Source organism: Macaca fascicularis, chromosome 1, assembly GCF_037993035.2.
Source record: "Macaca fascicularis isolate 582-1 chromosome 1, T2T-MFA8v1.1".
Lineage (NCBI taxonomy): Eukaryota > Metazoa > Chordata > Mammalia > Primates > Cercopithecidae > Macaca > Macaca fascicularis.
Window position 1 is genome coordinate 104,693,494 of NC_088375.1, and position 21,032 is coordinate 104,714,525.

Below are 21,032 nucleotides of genomic sequence, written 5' to 3' on the forward strand. Positions count from 1 at the left end.
CCTTCTCTGCTCAGAGGCTGCCCGAGTTGAAGGTCAGAGTAGCAGCAGTTCTGGAACAGGAAGAACTCTCTCCCGCAGCCCAAGACATCCTATAACAAAAAAAATCCTGCCAGGCGCGGTGGCTCAAGCCTGTAATCCCAGCACTTTGGGAGGCCGAGACGGGCGGATCACGAGGTCAGGAGATCGAGACCATCCTGGCTAACACAGTGAAACCCCGTCTCTACTAAAAATACAAAAAACTAGCCGGGCGAGGTGGCGGGCGCCTGTAGTCCCAGCTACTCAGGAGGCTGAGGCAGGAGAACGGCGTAAACCCGGGAGGCAGAGCTTGCAGTGAGCTGAGATCCGGCCACTGCACTCCAGCCCCAGCGGCAGAGCAAGACTCTGTCTCAAAAAAAAAAAAAAAAAAAAAAAAAAAAAATCCTGTTTCCTGGGAGAGAATGAACTCCCTGTGCCTGGAGACAGGCAAGCCTAGGCGGGGCACTGGCCTGGTAGGACATGGCACTGGGGAGGGACTTCCACAGATCAGGAATCAGGCATCTGTCAGCACTAAAGCCCTCTCCTGCCTCTCCAGGAACCTCCAGGAGGTTCTACCATTGTTGGTTAGAAGGTAAGAGGAACTTCTTATGTTCCCAGGGCACAAAGACAAGGAGTCAGAACCCTTAGAGATGGTGGCGTTTATCACCCTCAAACCAGGCCTGGCTCAGGCTTCACTGTAACTGTGTGACATGGGGCCAGTGGATCACTTGGGTGCTTCACTTTGGCCTCTTCTACCCAAGTGCAGGCTGGTAGGGCAGTCGGTTCAGGTAGCTGGTGAGGTTCCCCCCGCCGTACCCAGTTATGGCCCCACTCCCCACCATCTCCCAGCCTCCTGTTGCCCCTCTCCCTGTGGAGATGCTGCCTGTGGAAAGGGGCCTCCTCCTGGCTCATGGCTCCCTTCTTGCAGCCAGAGGAATGGGGGCTCAAAAAGAACTTCCCAGTAGCAGCCAGTCAGCATCTTTGAAAAGGAGCGTGTCCTCTCAGGGGCCAGCAGTGGGTTAGGCCTGAGTATCTGCCTCCTCCACCCTCAGAGGTCTCTGGGCTTCATCTTCATGCTCGCCAGGCACCTGGAAGGCAGGAGTGGGTAGAGGTGAAAGGGTAGCTCCAGGAGCCTGGGAGCCACAGCTCAGGAGTGTACCCCAGAGGAGAAGCAGCGGCAAGGAAGGAAGAAGGCAGCTTGGGCCATGGGAGACAAGGCAGGGAAGGGAGACTCAGAGGGTGTAAGTGCCCAGTGATGTCTCACCTGCCAGTGAACTTGGTCCTCGTAGCACTGGGAGTCTGGGGGGGAGTCCAGAAAGGGTAGCTTCAGCAGGAGCCCTGGTGGTGGTAGGGAAGGATCTGTGAGGCTTCTCTGCCCCCACCATGGAGGAGGGTGCCACCCAGTGCCATAGGGCACAGGGGTCTAGGAGGCATGAGACCAATATGATGCCTGTGCAGGCAAAAGCAGTATTTGTTGAGTGTCTACTATGTGCCAGGCCCTGTGCAAAGTGCTTAATTAGTCTTGCTTTCCTGAGTAATCACAACAACCCTGCAAGGCCAATATTACCCCGTATTACAAACAAAGAAACAAGACTCAGAGAAGTTAAATAATTTGCTCAAGTGTATGCAGTTGGTAATAGACCAGCTCCTGATTCTATCATGAACCACAGCTGCTGAGCTTTCTGTGGCCTCCCACACAGAAGGGGCACAGAAAATGCTTATTGTGGCCGGGCACAGTGGCTCACGCCTGTAATCTCAGCACTTTGGGAGGCTGAGGCAGACGAATCACTTAAAGTCAGGAGTTCAAGACCAGCCTGGCCAATATGGTGAAAGCAAGCCCATCTCTACTAAAAATACAAAAATTAGGAAGGGTGCGGTGGCTCACGCCTGTAATCCCAGCACTTTGGGAGGCCAAGGCAGGTGGATCACCTGAGGTCAGGAGTTCGAGACCAATCTGGCCAACATGGTGAAACCCCGTCTCTACTAAAAATACAAAAATTATCCGGGTGTGGTGGGGGGAGCTTGTAATCCCAGATACTTGGGAGGCTGAGGCAGGAGAATCACTTGAACCCGGGAGGCGGAGGTTGAAGTGAGCTGAGATCGTGCCATTGCACTCCAGCCTGGGCTACAAGAGCGAAACTCCATCTCTCTCTATAGAGAGAGATAGAGAGATAGAGAGATAGATAGATAGATAGATATATGCGGGCATAGTGGCATACCACTACTTGGGAGGTTGAGGCAGGAGAATCATTTGAGCCTGGAAGACAGAGGTTGCAGTGAGCTGAGATTGTGCCACTGCACTCCAGCCCGTGTGACAGAATAAGACTCTGCCTCAAAAAAAAAAAAAAAAAAAAAAAAAAAGCTTATTGCATAAAAAAGTTATTAAATGAATGAACTAAACCATATTAGAGAATGAAAATCTCCAGGTGGTCGGGCACCGTGGCTCAAGCCTGTAATCCCAGCACGTTGGGAGGCTGACGGGGGCGGATCACCTGAGGTCAGGAGTTCAAGACTAGCCTGGTCAACATGGTGAAACCCCATCTCTAGTAAAAATACAAAAAATTAGCTGGGTGTGTTGGTGCATGCCTGTAATCCCAGCTACTAGGGAGGCTGAGGCAGGAGAATCGCTGGAACCTGGGAGACAGAGGTTGCAATGAGCCGAGATCGTACCACTGCACTTCAGCCTGGGTGACAGAGCAAGGTTCCATCAAAAAAAAGAAAAAGAAAGGAAAGAAGAAAAAGGAAGGAAGGAAGGGAGGGAGGAAAGGAGGGAAGGAGGGAGGGAAGGAAGCAAATTTCCAGGTAAGAGCAGAAGGCAGGGGATGCTGAATCAGGTTTTATTTTTGAAGGCCAAAAAGACTAAGGCCAAACATGAAGAGGGACTGCCTGATCCAGGGCCATGGGCAGTGTGCCTCTGTGAAAGGTTTTTGCACTGGGATTTGGAGGTGGCAGGCCGTCTCCTCCCCTCCCTGTCCCTGTCCCTGCCCCACATGGCGCAGCCAGCCTCTCCTAGGCTTCAGCCTGAGGTTGGGCTTCCCTCTAGTGGGCAGAGGGAGCAGCACAGGCAAGCACAGACCCGTAATTACCAGAGGGCCTCGCTCACCCCTCGCCAACTCCCCAGCCGCCCTTGGCACCAGAAAGGAGCAAGCAACTGCATGCACCTCTGTGCCTGCAGGAGGTTGGTTACCCCTTAACCCACAACCCAATCCCTACTTTATGGCACAAAGTAGATGCTCCATAAATATCTATGATTGAATGAATTCATGTCAGGTGTTAGGATCCCATGCCCCTTCCTCTGGAAAATCCAAGGTTACTCACCTCCGAGGCCCCCACCCACAGAGGCAAACATCAGTGTGACAAACAGCCCGAAGAGCTGGAGCATGGCCTGTGACGTGGCACTGCGCTGGCCCTCAGCTATGAGTGGAAACACACTCTCCAGGCTGCAGGGAGACCAGACGGTGGAAAGGCAGTGGTAGGGGGAGAGAGGGATGCAGCACGGAGCCAGGGCTACTCATGGCACTGAAACTCGCACTGGAGGATGCGAAGTGGCTAAGAGGGTCTCGAGGGTGCATGCCAGGCTGAGTCTCACCTCCAGGCCACTGATTAAGCCAGGCCCACAGCCTGGAACACTTTCCCACCCTCGTAGGCCAGCAGACACCTAGGCACCTTTCAAGACTCCATTTGTGGATTGTTCTTGCCCACCCTTGATGTGCAAAAATAGATCCTAAGAGTTATTAACTCTTATTGACCCTTCAGTAACAAGTAACACTCTTGAAGTCATTTGTCCATGACCTTCTGCTGCACTTGATTGAGGACCAGAAGGGCAGTTTCTAGATTGGTTTTGTTAACTCCAATTTCGTTTGCTCCCAGAATATGGAGGAATGAATGAATTAATTTTTTTCTTGGTCACACACAAAGAAAGAGAATGGCAGACGTCGTTCCAGAGGGATGGTGACTGCAGTGCGGGCTGGGAGGAAACTCACCCATCTCCATAAGCTTCATGGGTAGCAAGCCCAGCCACAAGGACCCCCAGGAGGGCCCCCAGGACCCCCGGCATCCCATGGAGGTTGTGGACTCCACATGTGTCTTGGACTTTGAATTTTGATTCAAGGATGGGCTGGAGGGCAGGACAGATCGTGAGTCTCCTGTGCCCACTCCCCACCACCTCATCCTGTTGGAGAGGCGGGAGGAAAGGCACCAAAGACTCCATGTTCTGCCCAGGCCCCAAGAGGCATCTGTACCGTAAAGAACTTGTACCCCAGCGTGGAGACAGTCCCAGCCAAGAAGCCAGCTGCCAGAGCCCCAAAGGGTGTCAGCATCATCTCACTCGAGGTCCCCACCACAACCCCTCCGGCCAGCGCTGCATTTTGGATGTGAACCTAAGGGAAGGGCAAGGTGTCGGAGGCCCTTTCAGATCACCACACCCACAGCAACCCAACCCTACCCACTACAGTGACACCTACTGCTTCTGGAAGTCCCTCTGCCATCTAGCCTCTCAGTCTCCTGCTATCATATCTCCTCCCATTCTGACCCCACAGCCACCAGCACAGATGGAGCCCCTATGCCTGTGCCCTTATCTGTTCCCCGGGAGAATCTTTCCTGAGGGTCTCAGACCTCTCCTCCCCCACCCAGGCCACCCCCTCTGCCTCTCTGAAGTCCTCTTCCCCATACCATGTCAAGCCTCCCGTCTTCCCCCACAAGGGCTGACAAGGCAAAGGTGCCGAGGGTGCTGGCAGCCAGGGAGTAGTATGTGTTGAGGGCCGTCCGATGCTGCCCAGCCCCCAGCGCTGTGAGTGCAGAGTTGAAGCTAGGCCAGAAGATCCACAGGAAGATGGTCCCTAGATGGTGGACAGGCAGTGAGAAGAAGGAAGTGGCTCCCACGCAAGGTACAAGTTGTATAACTGCAGGCAAGTCACCTACCCTCAGCAGCCTCAGTTTCCTCATCTGTTCAGTGGGATTGATAATAATACCACCTTGGGCTGGGCACAGTGGCTCAAGCCTGTAGTCCCAGCACTTTGGGAGGCCGAGGCGGGCAGATCACTTGAGCTCAGGAGTTTGAGACCAGCCTGGACAACATAGTGAAACCCCATCTCTACCAAAAATACAAAAGAATTAGCCAGGCATGGTAGCACATGCCTGTAGTTCCAGCTACTTGGGGGGCTGAGGCAGGAGGCTCGCTTGAGCCTGGGAGGCAGAGGTTGCAGTGAGCCGAGATGACGCACTGCACTCCAGCCTGGGAGACAGAGCAAGACTCCATCTCAAAAAAAAACGAAAACAAAAAAAAGAAAGGAAAGGAAAAAAGGCAAAGGCCATTGCATGTTGGGGACTATGCTGGGTGCTTGATACACATATCAGGAAAACAATGATAACCTCAACCTCTCCTAGAGAGGGTGGACCCTTCAGTGTTTGGGAGAGGCCTCTGTTTGCTGAGTACTGAATGGGCTGGGCCTGTGCATTTTGGGAAAGAACTGGGAGCCCATTTACCCTGCCTTCCTGCATGAGGTTCCCAGGCCCGTCCTGGAGGGAGAGAGAGAAGGACCCAAAGGACAAGGTGAGGGAGAAGGCTGGGGATCCTGTGGTGTAAGCCATCGAGGTGGGAGGCTTAGGGACCGCCCCTCAGTCCTGAGTAGTCTGTTGGGTGTGGCTTCTCCCAGCAGCCCCGCAATCTTGAGTAAAATCTCCCACACTCATATTTGCATCCTGTAGGTGGAGCATTTGTGGGAGAATCCAAGAAGGGGCCTCATTCCTGTCTGGGTGACACTAAAATCCAGGAGCTGGGAGGCAGAGAACTGAGAATGCAAGTCTCCTGGGAACACCTGGAAATCTTGGGGAAGCCTTTGGAATTCAAGGCAAACTTATCTGGGTCTCAAAGGACAAGGAGGCCTCAGCTGCCCTGGGGTTCTCTGTACTCTGACCCAGCAGTGCTGAGCAATCCTAAGCCAGCCTCTCTGTTTCATACAGGAATAGGCACTTCAGTCCCTATTCAATACCTTCTATGAAAAAAATTAAAAATACGGATTTGCCTCTGTCTGCAGTTATGAAAATAGAGGAACAGAAGCCAAGGTGGAGGCACATTCTTAGAAGCAGGTGGTGGTGGCCGGGCGCGGTGGCTCACGCCTGCAATCCCAGCCCTTTGGGAGGCCGAGGAGGGTGGATCACCTGAGGTCAGGAGTTCGAGACCAGCCTGGCCAACATGGTGAAACCCTGTCTCTACCAAAAATATAAAAAATTAGCCAGGTGTGGCGACACACGCCTGTAATCCCAGCTACTCAGGAGGCTGAGGCAGGAGAATTGCTTGAACCCAGTAGGCAGAAGTTGCGGTGAGCTGAGATTGCACCACTGCACTCCAGCCTGGGCAACAGAGCAAAACTCCGTCTCAAAAAATAAAAAATAAAATAAAAAAAAAAGAAGAAGCAGGTGGTGGTGACAGGGCTCCTAGCTCCTATGGGTCCCTGGGGTGACCCAAGACCCTTCCTCTCCTTATCCCTGCCTGAGAGTGCAGGGGCTTCCAGGCATCAAGAATCTCCCGGGAAGAAATATCCTTAGGAGGGGTAAGGCAGCACCAGGGGCCTGCAGAGACTGCCTGTTTGTCGGGAACCAGACACGCAAAGGCCTGGAGGCAAGGGCAGGCAAAAGCTGAGTCTGGCTGGAGCCTGAGCCAGTGAGGAGGGAGGAGGAGGGGCTGACATGGCAGCTGAGGAGGCCACTTTCTAACCTGTGGCTGGTGGGAGCCCTGGAAGGTTTTAAGTAGGGATGGAGGTGGATTTAGAAAGGACCCAGGGCATATGCATTCCCCAGGACTGAATTCTAAGAACTTATCATAAAACTGTTGAGAATGATAAGTGCAGATCCCAGAGCTCTCACAGCAGAATCCAAATGGGAAGTGAGTGCCCAGGCACAACCCCAGGACTGCAGTCAGCACCACGAGAGACAGTCGCCTCTAGCCGGGATCAGAGGCCTCCAGACCAGCCCCCTGCCCTGCTACTGCACCTCGCAGGCCTCACCAATCATGGCGAAGAGGTCTGAATGGTAGACGGAGCCCTGGCGGTGCTTGCTCTTCTCCAGCTGGGGCCTGTACAGAACCCGCGAAAGGACCAGCCCAAAGTAGGCACCGAAGGTGTGGATAGTCATGGAGCCTCCGGCATCTCTCACCTGGGGAGGTGTGGTGAGGTGGAGAGGCAGCACCCTGCCCCCGCCCCCACGCTCCTGGCTCAGAGGCTGACCTTGACCACCCCCCACCCCCCACTCCATCCCTCCCCCGACTCTCACCCCCAGGAGATGAAGGAGCACAAACTCATTGATGCCAAACAGCACCACTTCCAGCAGGGCCATGAGCAGCAGCTGTGCAGGCCCAGTCTTGCCCAGGACGGCACCAAAGGAGATGAGCACGGCCCCCGCACAAAAGTCAGCGTTGATCATGCTAGGGATGGGGCAGAAGAGGGAGCACAAGAGGGGTGAGGGAGACTGGCCTCTGGGCTCCTGCCTGGCATGAAGCCAGGGCAGCATGACTTGGTGGGTGGGGTGGGGGTGGAGTTCTGGAGAAAAGACAAGGAGGTCAAGCTCCTCCCTGGAGTTAGAAGGGATCACCTGGCCCTGTTTGTAGATGAGGAAATCGAGTCTCAAGGAGGTTCTGTGACTCGGCTGACAAAAGCCACACTAGGTGGAGGAACCAGAGCTGTCTACCCTTCTCACAGCTCTTGGGGAACAAGGGCCCTAAAGAATGAGGAGGTGGGGCTGAGTGTGAGGGTCAAGGATGGGAGAGGAAATCAGGCAATAAGGACAGGCAGGACACCTAGAGAAACCAAGTGACACCCAGAATCATGAGTCAGGAAGCAGACTTGAAGGGCAGGGCTAGATCTGGGGCCCATGGGCAGGGGCCCCCCGAGTGAACCTGGGGGAGCTGGGTAGGCGGTGGCTGCCCACCTCTCCACGCCAACATGGATGTGTCCACTGTGGAAGGAGTGGAGAAAACCCTGGACCAGTGTGGACCACTGCAGGGCAAAGGCAGCCAGGAGGAAGGTGAAGCCCACGCTGCTGAAGCCGTAGCGCTGCAGGAAGACCATGAGGAAGCCAAAGCCCACGAAGACCATGGCATGCACATCCTGGAAGCCTGCGGTGGACAGGGACAGGTGGGGCACTTGGGGGCTGCTCTAGCCGTAGCCCATAATTCAGTCAGCTACCCTGCCAGTGCCCCTGGCTCTCACCAGCCAGGGCTGCCTTGAGCCGAGCCTATAAAACTCCCCAGGCATGTCAGGGGCTCCCAGCTCTGAGCCACCTGCACAGAGCTGGCCAGCTTGGAGCAGTGGGACCCCAACATCCCTGCCGTCCTCATGTCAGAGCAAGGGAGTAAAGCCTTCTGCTCTATTCATTTGCCTTATCCCTGGGTCTCTTACAACAGACTGGCTGGAAGTCCAACCTGTGCTCTTTTCTGCTGCAGTCCCTGACTTTCTCCATGCTCAAAATTATCCCCACTACAGACTTCTTTTCAACATTTCCTCTCTGCTAGAAAGTCCTTCTTCACATCTACCCTCCATCCCTCATACTTCAGAGACTATACCTCTCCCTTTTGAGGATTTTTAAGTTATTATTATTACTAGATGTCTCGTTCTGTCACCCAGGGAAGAGTGCAGTGGCATGATCATAGCTCATTGCAGCCTCAAACTCCTGTACTCAGCCAATCCTCCCACCTTGGCCTCCTAAGACGCTGGGACTACAGGTGAGGCCCACTGTGCCCAGTTATTTTTTTAAAAAATTTGGGGCCGGGCACGGTGGCTCACACCTGTAATCCCAGCACTTTGGGAGGCCGAAGCGGGTGGATCACGAGGTCAGGAGATCGAGACCATCCTGGCTAACGCGGTGAAACCCCGTCTCTACTAAACTACAAAACTTAGCTAGGCGTTTTGGCGGGCCCATTTATATAAAACAATAATAATAATCAACTTGGCCTGGTGGCAGGCGCCTATAGCTACTCAGGAGGCTGAAGCAGAAGAATCGCCTGGGCTCAGGAGTCTGAGGCTACAGTGAGCTATGATCACATCACTGCACTCCAGCCTGGGTTACAGAGTGAGACCCCATCTCTAACAAATAATAACATACAGTAATATTGAAAATGAGGTCAGCCGGCTGCGGGGCGCACGCCTGTAATCCTAGCACTTTGGGAGGCTGAGGTGGGCGGATCATGAGGTCAGGAGATCGAGACCATCCTGGCTAACACGGTGAAACCCCATCTCTACTAAAAATACAAAAAATTAGCCGGGCATGGTGGCGGGCGCCTGTAGTCTCAGCTACTCCGGGAGGCGGAGCTTGCAGTGAGCCAAGATCGCAACACTGCACTCTAGCCTGTACAACAGAGTGAGACTCCATCTAAAAAAAGAAAGAAAATGAGGTATGAGGTAAATGCAAATACTTTGCTTTAGTTATTAGCTTGTTCTGTAACTGCCCCCTCCCATCTATTTGTAAACTTGTAAATAAGGTTTGAATCAACCTAGTCTGATGATGTTCAGCCCAACCATCTGGTCCTATTTTCTTTTGTCTTGGGTCTATGTACATAGTAATACCATGCTATATTTTTTACTTTAATCAAGAAACACCAGAGAAAGCATGTCATGAGCACTGTTATTGCATTTGTTGTAAATATGTTATTGAGAAATGGGCTATTATCACCCTAAACCCCAATTTTATAGCTTCATGTAAAAAATTTTCTTTCTTTTTTTTAGACAGTCTCACTCTGTCACCCAGGCTGGAGTGCAGTGGTGTGACTCAGCTCACTTCGACTTCTGCCTCCTGGGTTCAAGCGATTCTAGTGCCTCAGCCTCTCCAGTAGCTGGGATTACAAGCATGCACCACTCTGCCTGGCTAATTTTTGTATTTTTCATAGAAGCGGGGCTTAACCATGTTGGCCAGGCTGGTCTCAAACTCCTAATCTCAAGTGATCCACCTGCCTCAGCCTCCCAAATTGTTCAGATGACAGGCATAAGCCACTGCACCCGGCTGTGAAAAATTTCCCTTAGAACTTAGTGCTAAGAAATGTCACTTTCCCCAGGAACCGGTCTGCTTTCCCACCTTCAGGCAGCCAAGGTGCTGCGCACCATGGACCGGGCTCTGGGAATTAACTGTCATCAAGGCAGCCATAGTCCATACTCTCACAGAGCAAGGAAGACAGGCATGGAAGAGTCAAAGCACTGCATGTGTGAGGCTTCCTTGGCTGCCTGGAGCTCAGAGTTCCACTGGAATCACAACTGGACAACTGTAGGCCCCGTATGTGGTTCATTATTTATGTTCTGCTTCTCTCCTTTGCTTTTCTTATACACATGTTTTGGTTGTAAATGACTTCAAGTCTCTTGTAGAAAGAGGTTGATCATAAAGAAAACAAGCCGGGCACGGTGGCTAACGCCCGTAATCCCAGCACTTTGGGAGGCCTAGGCGGGCAGATCACAAGGTCAAGAGATCAAGACCATCCTGGCCAACATGGTGAAACCCCATGTCTACTAAAAATACAAAAATTAGCTGGGCATGGTGGCATGTGTCTGTAGTCCCAGCTACTCGGGAGGCTGAGACAGGAGAATCACTTGAACCCAGGAGGCGGAGGTTGCAGTGAGCCGAGATAGCGCCATTGCACTCCAGCCTGTCAACAGAGTGGATTCCACGTCAAAAAAAAGAAAAGAAAAGAAAAAAAAGTATGCTCCCCTTTTTTTGGTGGAATCTGATGAGGCACCGACAAGTCAGAAAATAATTGTTGAACTTTATTTATTTTTGTAGAGATGTCAGTCTCGCTATGTTACTGCCCAGGCTGCTCTCAAACTCCTAGCCTCAAGCAATCCTCTCACCTCAGCCTCAAGAGTAGCTGGGATTGCAGGCATGAGCCACCACACCTGGCTCAATTACTGAACTTTAGAATGCAATCAATAACTTTGAGAGAAGTATGATTTTACGCTTTGTGTGTGTGTGTGTGTGTGTCATATGCATGGGCAGATAAGAAATGAGTTAGCAAGGCCCTGGAAGAGGGCTGGATATGTGCTGAAATTAGAGGTCTGAGGCCGGGCGCAGTGGCTCACGCCTGTAATCCCAGCGCTTTGGGAGGCTGAGGTGGGTGGATCACCTGAGGTCAAGAGTTCAAGACCAGCCTGGCCAACATGGCGAAACCCCACCTCTACTAAAAATATAAAAATTAGCCGGGTGTGGTTGTTCACACCTGCAATCCCAGCTACTAGGAAGGCTGAGACAATAGAATCGCTTGACCCAGGAGATAGAAGTTACAGTGAGCCAAGATAGTGCCATTGCACTCCAGCCTGGGCAACAAGAGCGAAGCTGTGTCTCCAAAAAAAAAGAAATTAGAGAGGTCTGCAGCTACCAACCCTGCACTGCTTCTCCAGACCTACCCACTCCCCAAATCATCCAGATCCTAAAACAGTAACAGATGAATGGATAAAGAAAATGTGGTATATATACACTGTGGGATACTATTCAGCCATAAAAAAGAATGGAATTCTGGCTAGGCGAGGTGGCTCATGCCTGTAATTCCAGCACTTTGGGAGGCCGAGGCAGGCAGACCTGAGTTCGGGAGTTCGAGACCAGCCTGACCAACATGGAGAAACCCCATTTCTACTAAAAATACAAAATTAGCCAGGTGTAGTGGCGGGCACCTGTAATCCCAGTTACTCAGGAGGCTGAGGCAGAAGAATCACTTGAACTTGGGAGGCAGAGATTGCAGTGAGCTGAGATTGTGCCATTGCACTCCAGCCTGGGCAACAAGAGCGCACTCCATCTCAAAAAAAAAAAAAAAAAGGAATCCTGTCATTCCTGGCAACACGGATGGAACTGGAGGACTTTATATGTGAAATAAGCCAGGAATGGAAAGCTAAACACTGCATGTTCTCACTCATATGTGGAAGTTAAAAAAAAGTTGCTCTCATAGAAGTAAAAAGTAGAACAAACGATAATAAAGACAGAAGAGTAGGGGGAAGGGGGAATAGGGAGAGATTGTTAAAGGATACAAAATTACAGCCAATTATATCTAAGATAGAAGGAATAAGGTATAGATCTAGTGATCTATACCCAGTGATCCCCAACCTTTTTGGAATCCGGGACCAGTTTCCTGGAAGGTAATTTTTCCACAAATGGTTGGGGGGTGGGAGATGGTTTCGGATTGATACTGTTCCATCTCAGATCATCAGGCATTAGATTCTCATAAGGAGTGCACAACCGAGATCCCTCACATGCACAGTTCGCAATAGGGTTCGCACTCCTATAAGAATCTAATGCCACCATGATCTAACAGGAGACAGAGCTCAGACAGTGATATTCACTCGCCTCCTGCTGTGCAACCCCGGTCCTAACCAGCCTAGGAGTTGAGGACCTTATAGCACTGTAGAGTGACTACAGTTAACAATAATATATTCTATCATTTCAAACAGGAGGAGGGTACTGAATGTTCCCAACGCAAATAAATGATAAACATTTGAGATGATGGGGAAAAAAAGGGAGGGGAAGCATCACTTAAAACTCAGCCCACACCCTAAGTTCTTTTAGCCTCACCGCTGGCTGCTTTTCTCCTTGTGCAAAAAGTAAAGAGAATCCATGTCTATTCTAGTGCTCAAGGACAGCAAGATAAGGAAGGGTGCTAGGTCGAAGGGCTCCTGACCATTACATGCCAAAACCAGTCCAGAACTTGTGTGGTGTAAGTGTTTACATCTCCCACCCTAGGTTTGTTGGGAATCAAAACTCAAGGCTCTGACCTTTCAACTAGAGTCTAAACATCAAGAAATCTCCTTCTCTGGGAACATTCCACAATGAGAAATTCTTTTTGGGCTCTGAGAGGTGAGGGGCTGTTCCAGTTGGAGGTGGAGGAAAAAGATAAGGCAACCTCTCAACATCCCCTTTAGAGTATGCCTGTGCGGGTGGGACGGAGTCTGATGCCCACCCTGCCCCACCTCCACCAAACCCATGCACTTTTTAATTTTTTTGAGACAGAATCTTGCTCTGTTGTTCAGGCTTGAGTGCGGTGGTGCCATTACAACTCGCTGCAGCCTCAACCTCCTGGGCTCAAGCAATTTTCCCTCCTCAGCCTCCAGAGTAGCTAGGACTACAGGTGCTTGTTACCACATTGGGCTAATTTTATTTTTTATAGAGAAGAGGTCTCACTTTGTTTGTTGCCCAGGCTGGTCTCAAATTCCTGGCTTCAAGCAGTCCTCTCACCTCGGCTTCCCAAAGTGCTGGGATAACAGCATGAACCACAGTGCCCAGCCCCAAGCACCTTTGACTGGAGAGAAGATAAAGCTCTTCAAAGCCACCTATTACTCTCCCTCCTTCTCTTACTGCCTCTCTGCAATCCAGCTAGATAAATCCTGGACCAGACAAGATTATGGGAGAAGAAAGCTGTTAAAGCTGGGGCTTTGGCATCTAGCAGAGCTTGATTTAAATTCTAGGTCTGGCCAGGCCTGGTGTCTCATGCCTGTAATCCAAGCACTTTAGGAGGCTGAGGCAGGAGCATTGCTTGAGCCTGGGAGGTGGAAGCTACAGTGAACCGTGATCATGCCACTGCACTCCAGCCTGGGTGACAGAGTGAGACCCTGTTTCAATCAATCAGTTAATTCCAGGACTCCCTGCCTCCTTCTGATCCTATGACCTTGGGCAAGCCTCTGAGCCTGTTTTCTCATCTGTAAAGTATGGATATTAAATATGATAAGCAAGAAGAAGCAGGGGGAGCTGAGGGGGCCATCTACCCCAACTTCCCCACCATTCATCCCGCCTGCCTCTAGGGGACAGTAGGGCTGTGTTCTCTCTCCTAGAAGAGATCACAAGCCACTCTGGTGCTGGTCACATCCTTCATCCCCCATCTCTTCCAGGAAGATCCTGATTCCATCTATCTTAAATCCCTCTCTCTGCAAGTAAGGTCTGTGATACGTATAAAAATAAGAACCTGTCCATGTTTTTTCAGAACGCTTTCTCATGTTTGCTTCTGTAGCCCTTTAGCCCTGGCTCTTTCCCCTTCTTTTTTTTTTTTTTTTTTTTTGAGACGGAGTCTCGCTCTGTCACCCAGGCTGGAGTGCAGTGGCCGGATCTCAGCTCACTGCAAGCTCCGCCTCCTGGGTTCACGCCATTCTCCTGCCTCAGCCTCACGAGTAGCTGGGACTACAGGCGCCCGCCACCTCGCCCGGCTAGTTTTTTTTTTTTTTTGTATTTTTTTTAGTAGAGACGGGGTTTCACCGTGTTAGCCAGGATGGTTTCGATCTCCTGACCTCGTGATCCGCCCGTCTCGGCCTCCCAAAGTGCTGGGATTACAGGCTTGAGCCACCGCGCCTGGCCTCTTTCCCCTTCTTTGTTATTTTTCCACCACTTGCTTTCAGGAAGAAGAGGCTTGTAGTGTAGGGGGAAGGACACAGATGGGGAATCAAGAGACCTAGTTCTAGCCTGGCTCTTCTGTAACTTGCTGTGTGACTTGGCCAGGTCACATGACCTCTCTGGCTCACTCTCAACATCTGAGTGGGTGAACCAGATGGGCTCTCAGGGTCCTTCCAGCAGAGAAAACAGACGGACCCTCAGACTAGCCATGTCTTGGCATTGGCCGGTCCTGGAGCTCAGCAACAGCCGCACAACTCCCTTTCATCTCCCGAATCAAAGGGCAGTGACTACACCTCCCTCTGGCCCTGACCCCTTCCCTTGGGCACAGGGACAGATGAGGACCCGGCTCATCAAAGCCCCAGGCTCTAGGGACCTTGCACCTCCCTCCTTTCCAACCTTCCCCCACAACAGTATCCAAGTCCACAGGAATGGAAACCTAGGGCAAAAAAAGAAGTAGGAATCCCACCTGTTATATCTCCCTTATTGCAATTCAGAGATGAAATACTGTCTGAGGAGAGCCTACCATTGCAGCACAGGGGCAAGAGGCTGGACTCCAGGGAAGGCTTTGTAATAAGGAGGGCTTCGAGGAGAAGCAAGTCAGGGGTTCACGGCAAGCAGCCAGGTCAGACCCTTACACAACAGCTTACTTCTGTCAGACTCTGGACTGCTCCCTCCCAACTCTTTATCCTTCTTTTCTAGCCAGGACTGTGGATGAAATATGGGGAGGGAGGAGCTGTAGCCCCTTCTGCCTAGGGTGGGTGGGGGGTCTGGTGTTTCATGCCCAAGTCCAAGTTTCCACCTCACCCTCTATATCCGCAGTGTTTTGAGCTTCATTTTGTTGGGTCTAGAACAGGGTGAGGTGGGGATAGCCTGCCATCAGCTCTGCATACAGAAAGTAGGGTAATAGGGCCAGGTGCGGTGGCTCACGCCTGTACTCCCAGCACTTGGGAGGCCAAGGCGGGTGGATCACCTGAGGTCAGGAGTTCATGACCAGCCTGGCCAACATGGCGAAACCTTGTCTCTACTAAAAATACAAAACTTAGCTAGGCGTTTTGATGGGCGCCTGTAATCCCAGCTTCTCAGGAGGCTGAGGAGGGTGATTTGCTTGAACCTGGGAGGTGAAGGTTGCAGTGAACCGGGATCGTGCCATTGCACTCCAGCCTGGGCAACAGAGTAAGACTCTGTCTCAAAAAAAAAAAAAAAAAAAGAGAGAGAGAGAAAGGAAGTAGGGTAATGACAGCTGGAAATTTTTAATAGGAGACTCTCACGCTCTAGGCCTTGTTTGAATGTATCTCCTTTAAACTGAGGCATCCTTTTTCCCCTTGCTCAGATGGGAAAAACTGAGGCTTGGAGATGACCTGCCCAAGCACTTGTGATAAATTCTGGGAGATCTGGTGCTCTTGGTCCCAGATGCCTAGGGTCTAAATTGCAAGACAGGGTCCCCAACCTTTGAAGGAGAGGCTCTATTCCCATGGGGCTAAGGGTGGGGGTGGGAGGTTAACTCTCTCTCTATCGAAACTTGTCAGCAGGCAGGTGACTTGGGCAAAAAGCTTAGGATGCCTGAGTTCTAGTTCCAGCTCTGCCACTCACCTGATGGGTGATAGTGAACAACTCACAACCCCTCTGAGACTCAGTTTCCCCCTCTGTGAAATGGGCTAATGACCCTACCATGCTTCCTGCCAAGTCTGGGGGCTGCTGCTCTGTGATTAGCAGGTAGAGGGTGCCTCATTTTCTTTCTTTTTGTCTTTCTTTCTTTCTTTCTTTCTTTTTTTTTTTTTTTTTTTTTGAGACAGAGTTTCATTCTGTTGTCGCCCAGGCTGGAGTGCAGTGGTGCAATCTCGGCTCACTGCAACCTCGCAACCTGCACTTCCCTGGTTCAAGTGATTCTCCTGCCTCAGCCTCCCAAGTAGCCACGATTGCAGGTGCCCACCACCACGCCCGGCTAATTTTTTGTTTCTTTTGTTTTGTTTTCGAGATGGAGTCTGGCTCTGTCACCCAGGCTGAAGTGCAGTGGCATGATCCTGACTCACTGCAACCTCCGTCTCCCGAATTCAAGAGATTCTCCTGCCTCAGCCTCCCAAGTAGCTGGGACTACAGGTGCCCACCACCACACCCGGCTAAATTTTTGTGTTTTTAGTAGAGATGGGGATTTCACCATGTTGGCCAGACTGGCCTTAAACTCCTGACCTCAGATGATCTACCTGCCTCAGCCTCCCAAAATGCTGGGATTACAGGTGTGAGCCACCACGACTGGCCAGTTGCCTCATTTTCTCTTTGTCTCTGAAAGGACCAGCTTTGAGGGACTGGGGAAGAAATGCCTGATCCCAACTGGTCTTGGCTGCCTACATGTGTGGGCGATTCATACCTAACACCTGCCATTATGACCTCTCGCAACCCCACTCTTACCTTCCTTGCCCAGCAGGATTCTCTTTCCCATGCTCAGGGTGGAGCCCCTAGGAAAGGCAGTCTCAACTAGGCCAATTTGCTGGGCCTAGTTGGGCCCAGCAAAGCCCAACTAGGCCAATTGAGAGTGGGACAAGGGGATGGTTAAAGCTGGGGCTCTAGATCTGGCTTCCAATCCCAACTCCCCCACTTGTGACTATGTGACCCTGAATCAGCCACTTAACCAAGCCTCAGTTTCCCCACCTTTGTCTATCTCATAGACTAAGTGAGATAATGTATATGTACCAGCACGGTACCCTGGATCATAGCAGGCACTAGTGAAAGGGTGAGATTTTAAACCCAGAGCCTCTCCACCTCAGAGCGAGATGGCTGCCCAGCTACATGGGGGCACCCAAATGCTCCCTCCCAAAACGCCGGAGGATCTTTGCAAAGCTTGGGTTCTTTGCTTCCCGCGCACCCTCACCCCACACTCACTTGGGTAGCGAAAGTAAAATTCATTGTCCGCGTTACTGTGGTTGCCCCGGTGCCAGAGGGCAGCGTCGGTTTTGTGGTTGTAGCGGACAAAGACAGCAAAGAGAACGGCAGTGGCGCCCTGGAGGAAGAGGCAGAGCAGGGGAAGCTGCAGTCGCCGGCCCGCGGCGCGGCTGGGAGACCCGGCCATAGGTCTGGGCTGCGATCTAGGCTGGCGCTCGCAGGCTCTGGCAGACAATCCCCGGCGGCAGGGCAGGTTTCGCGGAGCTCCGCCCACAGAGGCCCTGCCCACAGAGGCCCCGCCCTCACCTGCCGCAGGCCCAGGGCCCCGGGGACCAGGAGCAGGGCGTCCGGGGGTCCTGGACCCTCGGCCCGAGGTGGGGCCAAGACTTGGGGAAGGGAGTCGCACAGTCCTGGCGCTGACCCTAGCACTGTTACGGTGCCAGGTCCTTGGACGTGACCCTGGAAAGGCACCATGTGTTCTGCCCTGATAGGCACAGCTGTGGGACCTGGGGGTGGGAGAACCCGCACCCTCATACATGATGTTACTTTAGAGTGTCTCCCAAGGAATAAGTGGCCCTTAAAAATCCTGGTCTGGGCCGGGCGCGGTGGCTCAAGCCTGTAATCCCAGCACTTTGGAGGCCGAGACGGGTGGATCACAAGGTCAGGAGATCGAGACCATCCTGGCTAACCCGGTGAAACCCCGTCTCTACTAAAAAATACAAAAAACTAGCCGGGCGAGGTGGCGGGCGCCTGTAGTCCCAGCTACTCGGGAGGCTGAGGCAGGAGAATGGCGTGAACCCGGGAGGCGGAGCTTGCAGTGAGCTGAGCTGAGATCCGGCCACTGCACTCCAGGCTGGGTGACAGAGCGACACCCCGTCTCAAAAAAAAAAAAAAAAAAAAAAAAAAATCCTGGTCTGGGCCCGGCGCGGTGGCTCAGGCCTGTAATCCCAGCACTTTGGGAGGCCGGGTTGGGTGGATCACTTGAGGTCAGGAATTGGAGACCAGCTAGGTCAACATAGTGAAACCCTGTCTCTACTAAAAATAAAATAAATAAAATAAAATAAAATAAAATAAAATAAGATAAAATTAGTTCGGCATGGTGGCAGTGCTCCTGTAGTCCCAGCTACTCAGGAGGCTGAGGCAGGAGGATCTCTTGAACCCAGAAGGTGGAGGTTGCAGTGAGACGAGATTGTGCTACTGCACTCCAGAGTGGGCAACAGAGCAAGACTCTGTCCAAAAAAAAAAAAAAAAAAAAAAAAACCCTTGGTTTGGCCCCTCTAGGGTTAATACAAGAGAGAGTTTAGGGGTTACTCAATCTTTTCCCTACTGAAAAAGCAGAGGTGGAGAACAGAGATAAACAATGCTCTTCAGGCACTCATGATTAATCAGGCTGGGGAGTCTGGGCCTCTGCAGTGGAGTCCCTTACACTGCTCTAAGTGGTGTAAGGTAAGGGACTCTTCCCTTTCCTACCCCCAATCTGTACCACACCACAGGGAAGCAGGCCGGGCAGGGGCCACACTGACACCCGGGTTCCCTGCGTGCCCACTGTGGATGTGAGAGAGCCTGGGCTGCCTCTGCAGCTGCAGTGGAGGGAGGCTGAATGCAACGAGGGCTTCTCAATTCCAAGTCCAGAGTTCCTCATTACCCAAGCAAGATTGGCATCCACTGGGGGCCCGGTAGACAGACATGGAGGAGACAGACATTTATTGAACACTTACTGTGAGGCAGGCTTTGGAGATGAACCAGATAGCCCCTCCCTCCAGGAGCCACTGTCTGGTGTGGAGACAGACACTTAGGAGGAAATTTGATTACCAGTGGGATAAGCGACCAACCCAGAGAGGAACAGAGATTGCAGGGGCCCAAGAGGAGAGGCTGCAGAGGCCCCAGGGATGGGGTAAAGGAGGGGACTGAGACAGAGAATAGCTTCCTGAGAAGGTAGTGAATATATGAAGGTGATCTGGAAGGACAACCTATGAATTGGACAAGTGAAGAAGGAAGAGGAGATATTACAAGAAGTGGGACCAACATAGACCGAGCCTGGCAGTGTAAGCATCCAATGTGTTCAGGAACTGAGGCTGGGAGAGGCTGGGGGCAGTGCTGGGAAGGCCCTGAAGGCCCTGCTAAGGCACAGAGCCTCTACTCAGTGGGTTCTGGGCCACTGAAGGGCTCTAAATAGGTGTGGAACCCTGGCACTATTGGTTCTGACACGTGACACCTCCACAGGGTGAAGGCAAGTGTTCCACGGGGCTGGTGGGAGGGGCGGCTCTCTCTCTATGCTGCCGCCCATCCCAGGCCAGCCTGTCTGAGGGAGCCATTGTGTGGAAGGAGCCCGTGGGTGTCTGTAATGGTGTCCCAAACCCCAGTCCCAAGGGAAAGCTGCCACTCCCATGAATATGGCCTAGGTCCCTAGGGGCCAGCCTCCCCCCAGAACAGATGCAGGGTAGGGCTCCTTCTCAGGAATGGGCAGGGATGGGGTCAACAGCAGAGTCCCTAACCTCTTCCTTTTCTTTCCTGCTGTCCCTTCCCCAGCTCACTTCTCTCTACCTCCCCTTAGGGGCTCCAGCCTCTGGCACAGAGTGGACTCTGGAGGACAGTTGGATTCTAGGTATCCAGTTTCCCTAACTCAGGTGCCAGCCAGGGGTCAGACTCTGGGTGGCAGACTCTGGTAGCACTGCTTTCTGGTAGAGGGCTTTCTGGCCCTCAGTGGCCTCTGTCCCAGAGAGACTCTCTGTCCCTACTTGCTCAGCAGGAAGCTTGTTTTCTAGCCCTTCCTGGGGCAAGGGGTATATCAGGTCAGCATCCTTTGTATAATGATTCTGCATCTGGAGGCTCCACCCAGGTCCAGCCTTCTGCCCCAAGACACTGCCTGAGTCCTGTCTGGGAGTGGGGGGTTGCTCAGGGCTGTCCAAGCAGGGACTGGACAGGCCCTGGGATGGGAAGAGCCTTCAAAAGCTGCAAACCAGGGAAAACAAGGAGTAGGCTGGGCCTTCCCAGCATCTTCTGGGAAGTGCCTCCCTGATTCCAGCCTCTTCCATCTCTTTGTCACCTTAGTCTCTTTTCATTCCTCTAGGTCTCTGATTCTCTCTCCTCTGTTGCTCATTCATTCACTCAACAAATACTCATTTAGCACCAACCCTGGGCCAGGTCTGGGGCTACAACCTCATGTTCTAGTCAAGGTATAAAACAGGGCTCGGTCCTGGGGCCCTCTGCCTGGTAGGTGTTAACCTCTTCGTTGCTGGATTATGGGGAGATGTAAAGGAACTCCCCCCTGCTGGCCCAGGAGAGCTGGGCCAATCTCTGGATGGTACACTTAGAGACCTTCGGGCAACAGCTACTTGCCAACTTGAATGAGATAATCTTGATATTTCAACAGCTAGTGAGCACCAGCTTAGCTGGTATCAGCCCTGGTCCAGAAGACAGCAAGACCCTGACAGCCCTCCCCTTGGGAGGGTCCCCTCCCTGGCTCCCCCACCTGTCTGAGGACTTCCCTGCCAGGCTGCCACCTTAGAGGATCTTAGAGGACCCCCTGGCCCACCACTTACCAAACACTATGGAGAGGCTTAGTTTATGGTTTCCTTTTGGATTGTGAAGTGATGTCAAGCCCTTGGTCCTCCCCCTGCCTTCTCTGGCCCTGGTGGTTCTGATGGAATGGTGAGGGCTTCATCTCTCACTCCTCCTTCCACTCCAGGCCTCCTCTGAGAAGCCCCTGACTCCACCATCAGCTGTCATTTGCCTGGCCTGAAGTCTGTCCCATCTTTGACCTTCCATCTCCAGATTCCAGCTGTGACCAGCTGAGTGCC

The 21,032-nt window shown here is 52.3% G+C and overlaps 1 protein-coding gene across 2 annotated transcripts; it reads right to left on the reverse strand.

Moving 5' to 3' along the window:
• Positions 1-659: 659 nt before the first annotated feature.
• Positions 660-17,458, reverse strand: RHBG (Rh family B glycoprotein). Of its 2 annotated transcripts, XM_005541451.5 has the most exons (10): positions 17,233-17,458; positions 7,939-8,125; positions 7,285-7,435; positions 7,020-7,167; positions 4,687-4,853; positions 4,257-4,394; positions 3,999-4,132; positions 3,334-3,455; positions 1,280-1,353; positions 660-1,103 (listed from the first exon to the last, which is right to left on the reverse strand). In XM_005541451.5, exons 1-10 carry the CDS (start codon positions 17,417-17,419, stop codon positions 1,035-1,037), a joined length of 1,377 nt encoding a protein of 458 aa, XP_005541508.2. In that variant the 5' UTR covers positions 17,420-17,458; the 3' UTR covers positions 660-1,034. The 2 variants fall into 2 exon arrangements, with proteins under 2 accessions (XP_005541508.2, XP_015311195.2); XM_015455709.4 differs by having other exon boundaries at positions 7,020-7,435.
• Positions 17,459-21,032: the final 3,574 nt, after the last annotated feature.

What these genes read in the sequence shown, in the direction of transcription:
- RHBG (XM_015455709.4), bottom strand. Translation starts at nt 17,419, where the DNA reads ATGGCCGGGTCTCCCAGCCGCGCCGCGGGCCGGCGACTGCAGCTTCCC. An exon ending in TGGGGTACAAGTTCTTTACG is followed by an intron (nt 4,133 to 4,256) that starts GTACAGATGCCT and finishes CCTGCCCTCCAG; the next exon opens with CCCATCCTTGAATCAAAATT. An exon ending in AGGACCAAGTTCACTGGCAG is followed by an intron (nt 1,104 to 1,279) that starts GTGAGACATCAC and finishes CCTGCCTTCCAG; the next exon opens with GTGCCTGGCGAGCATGAAGA.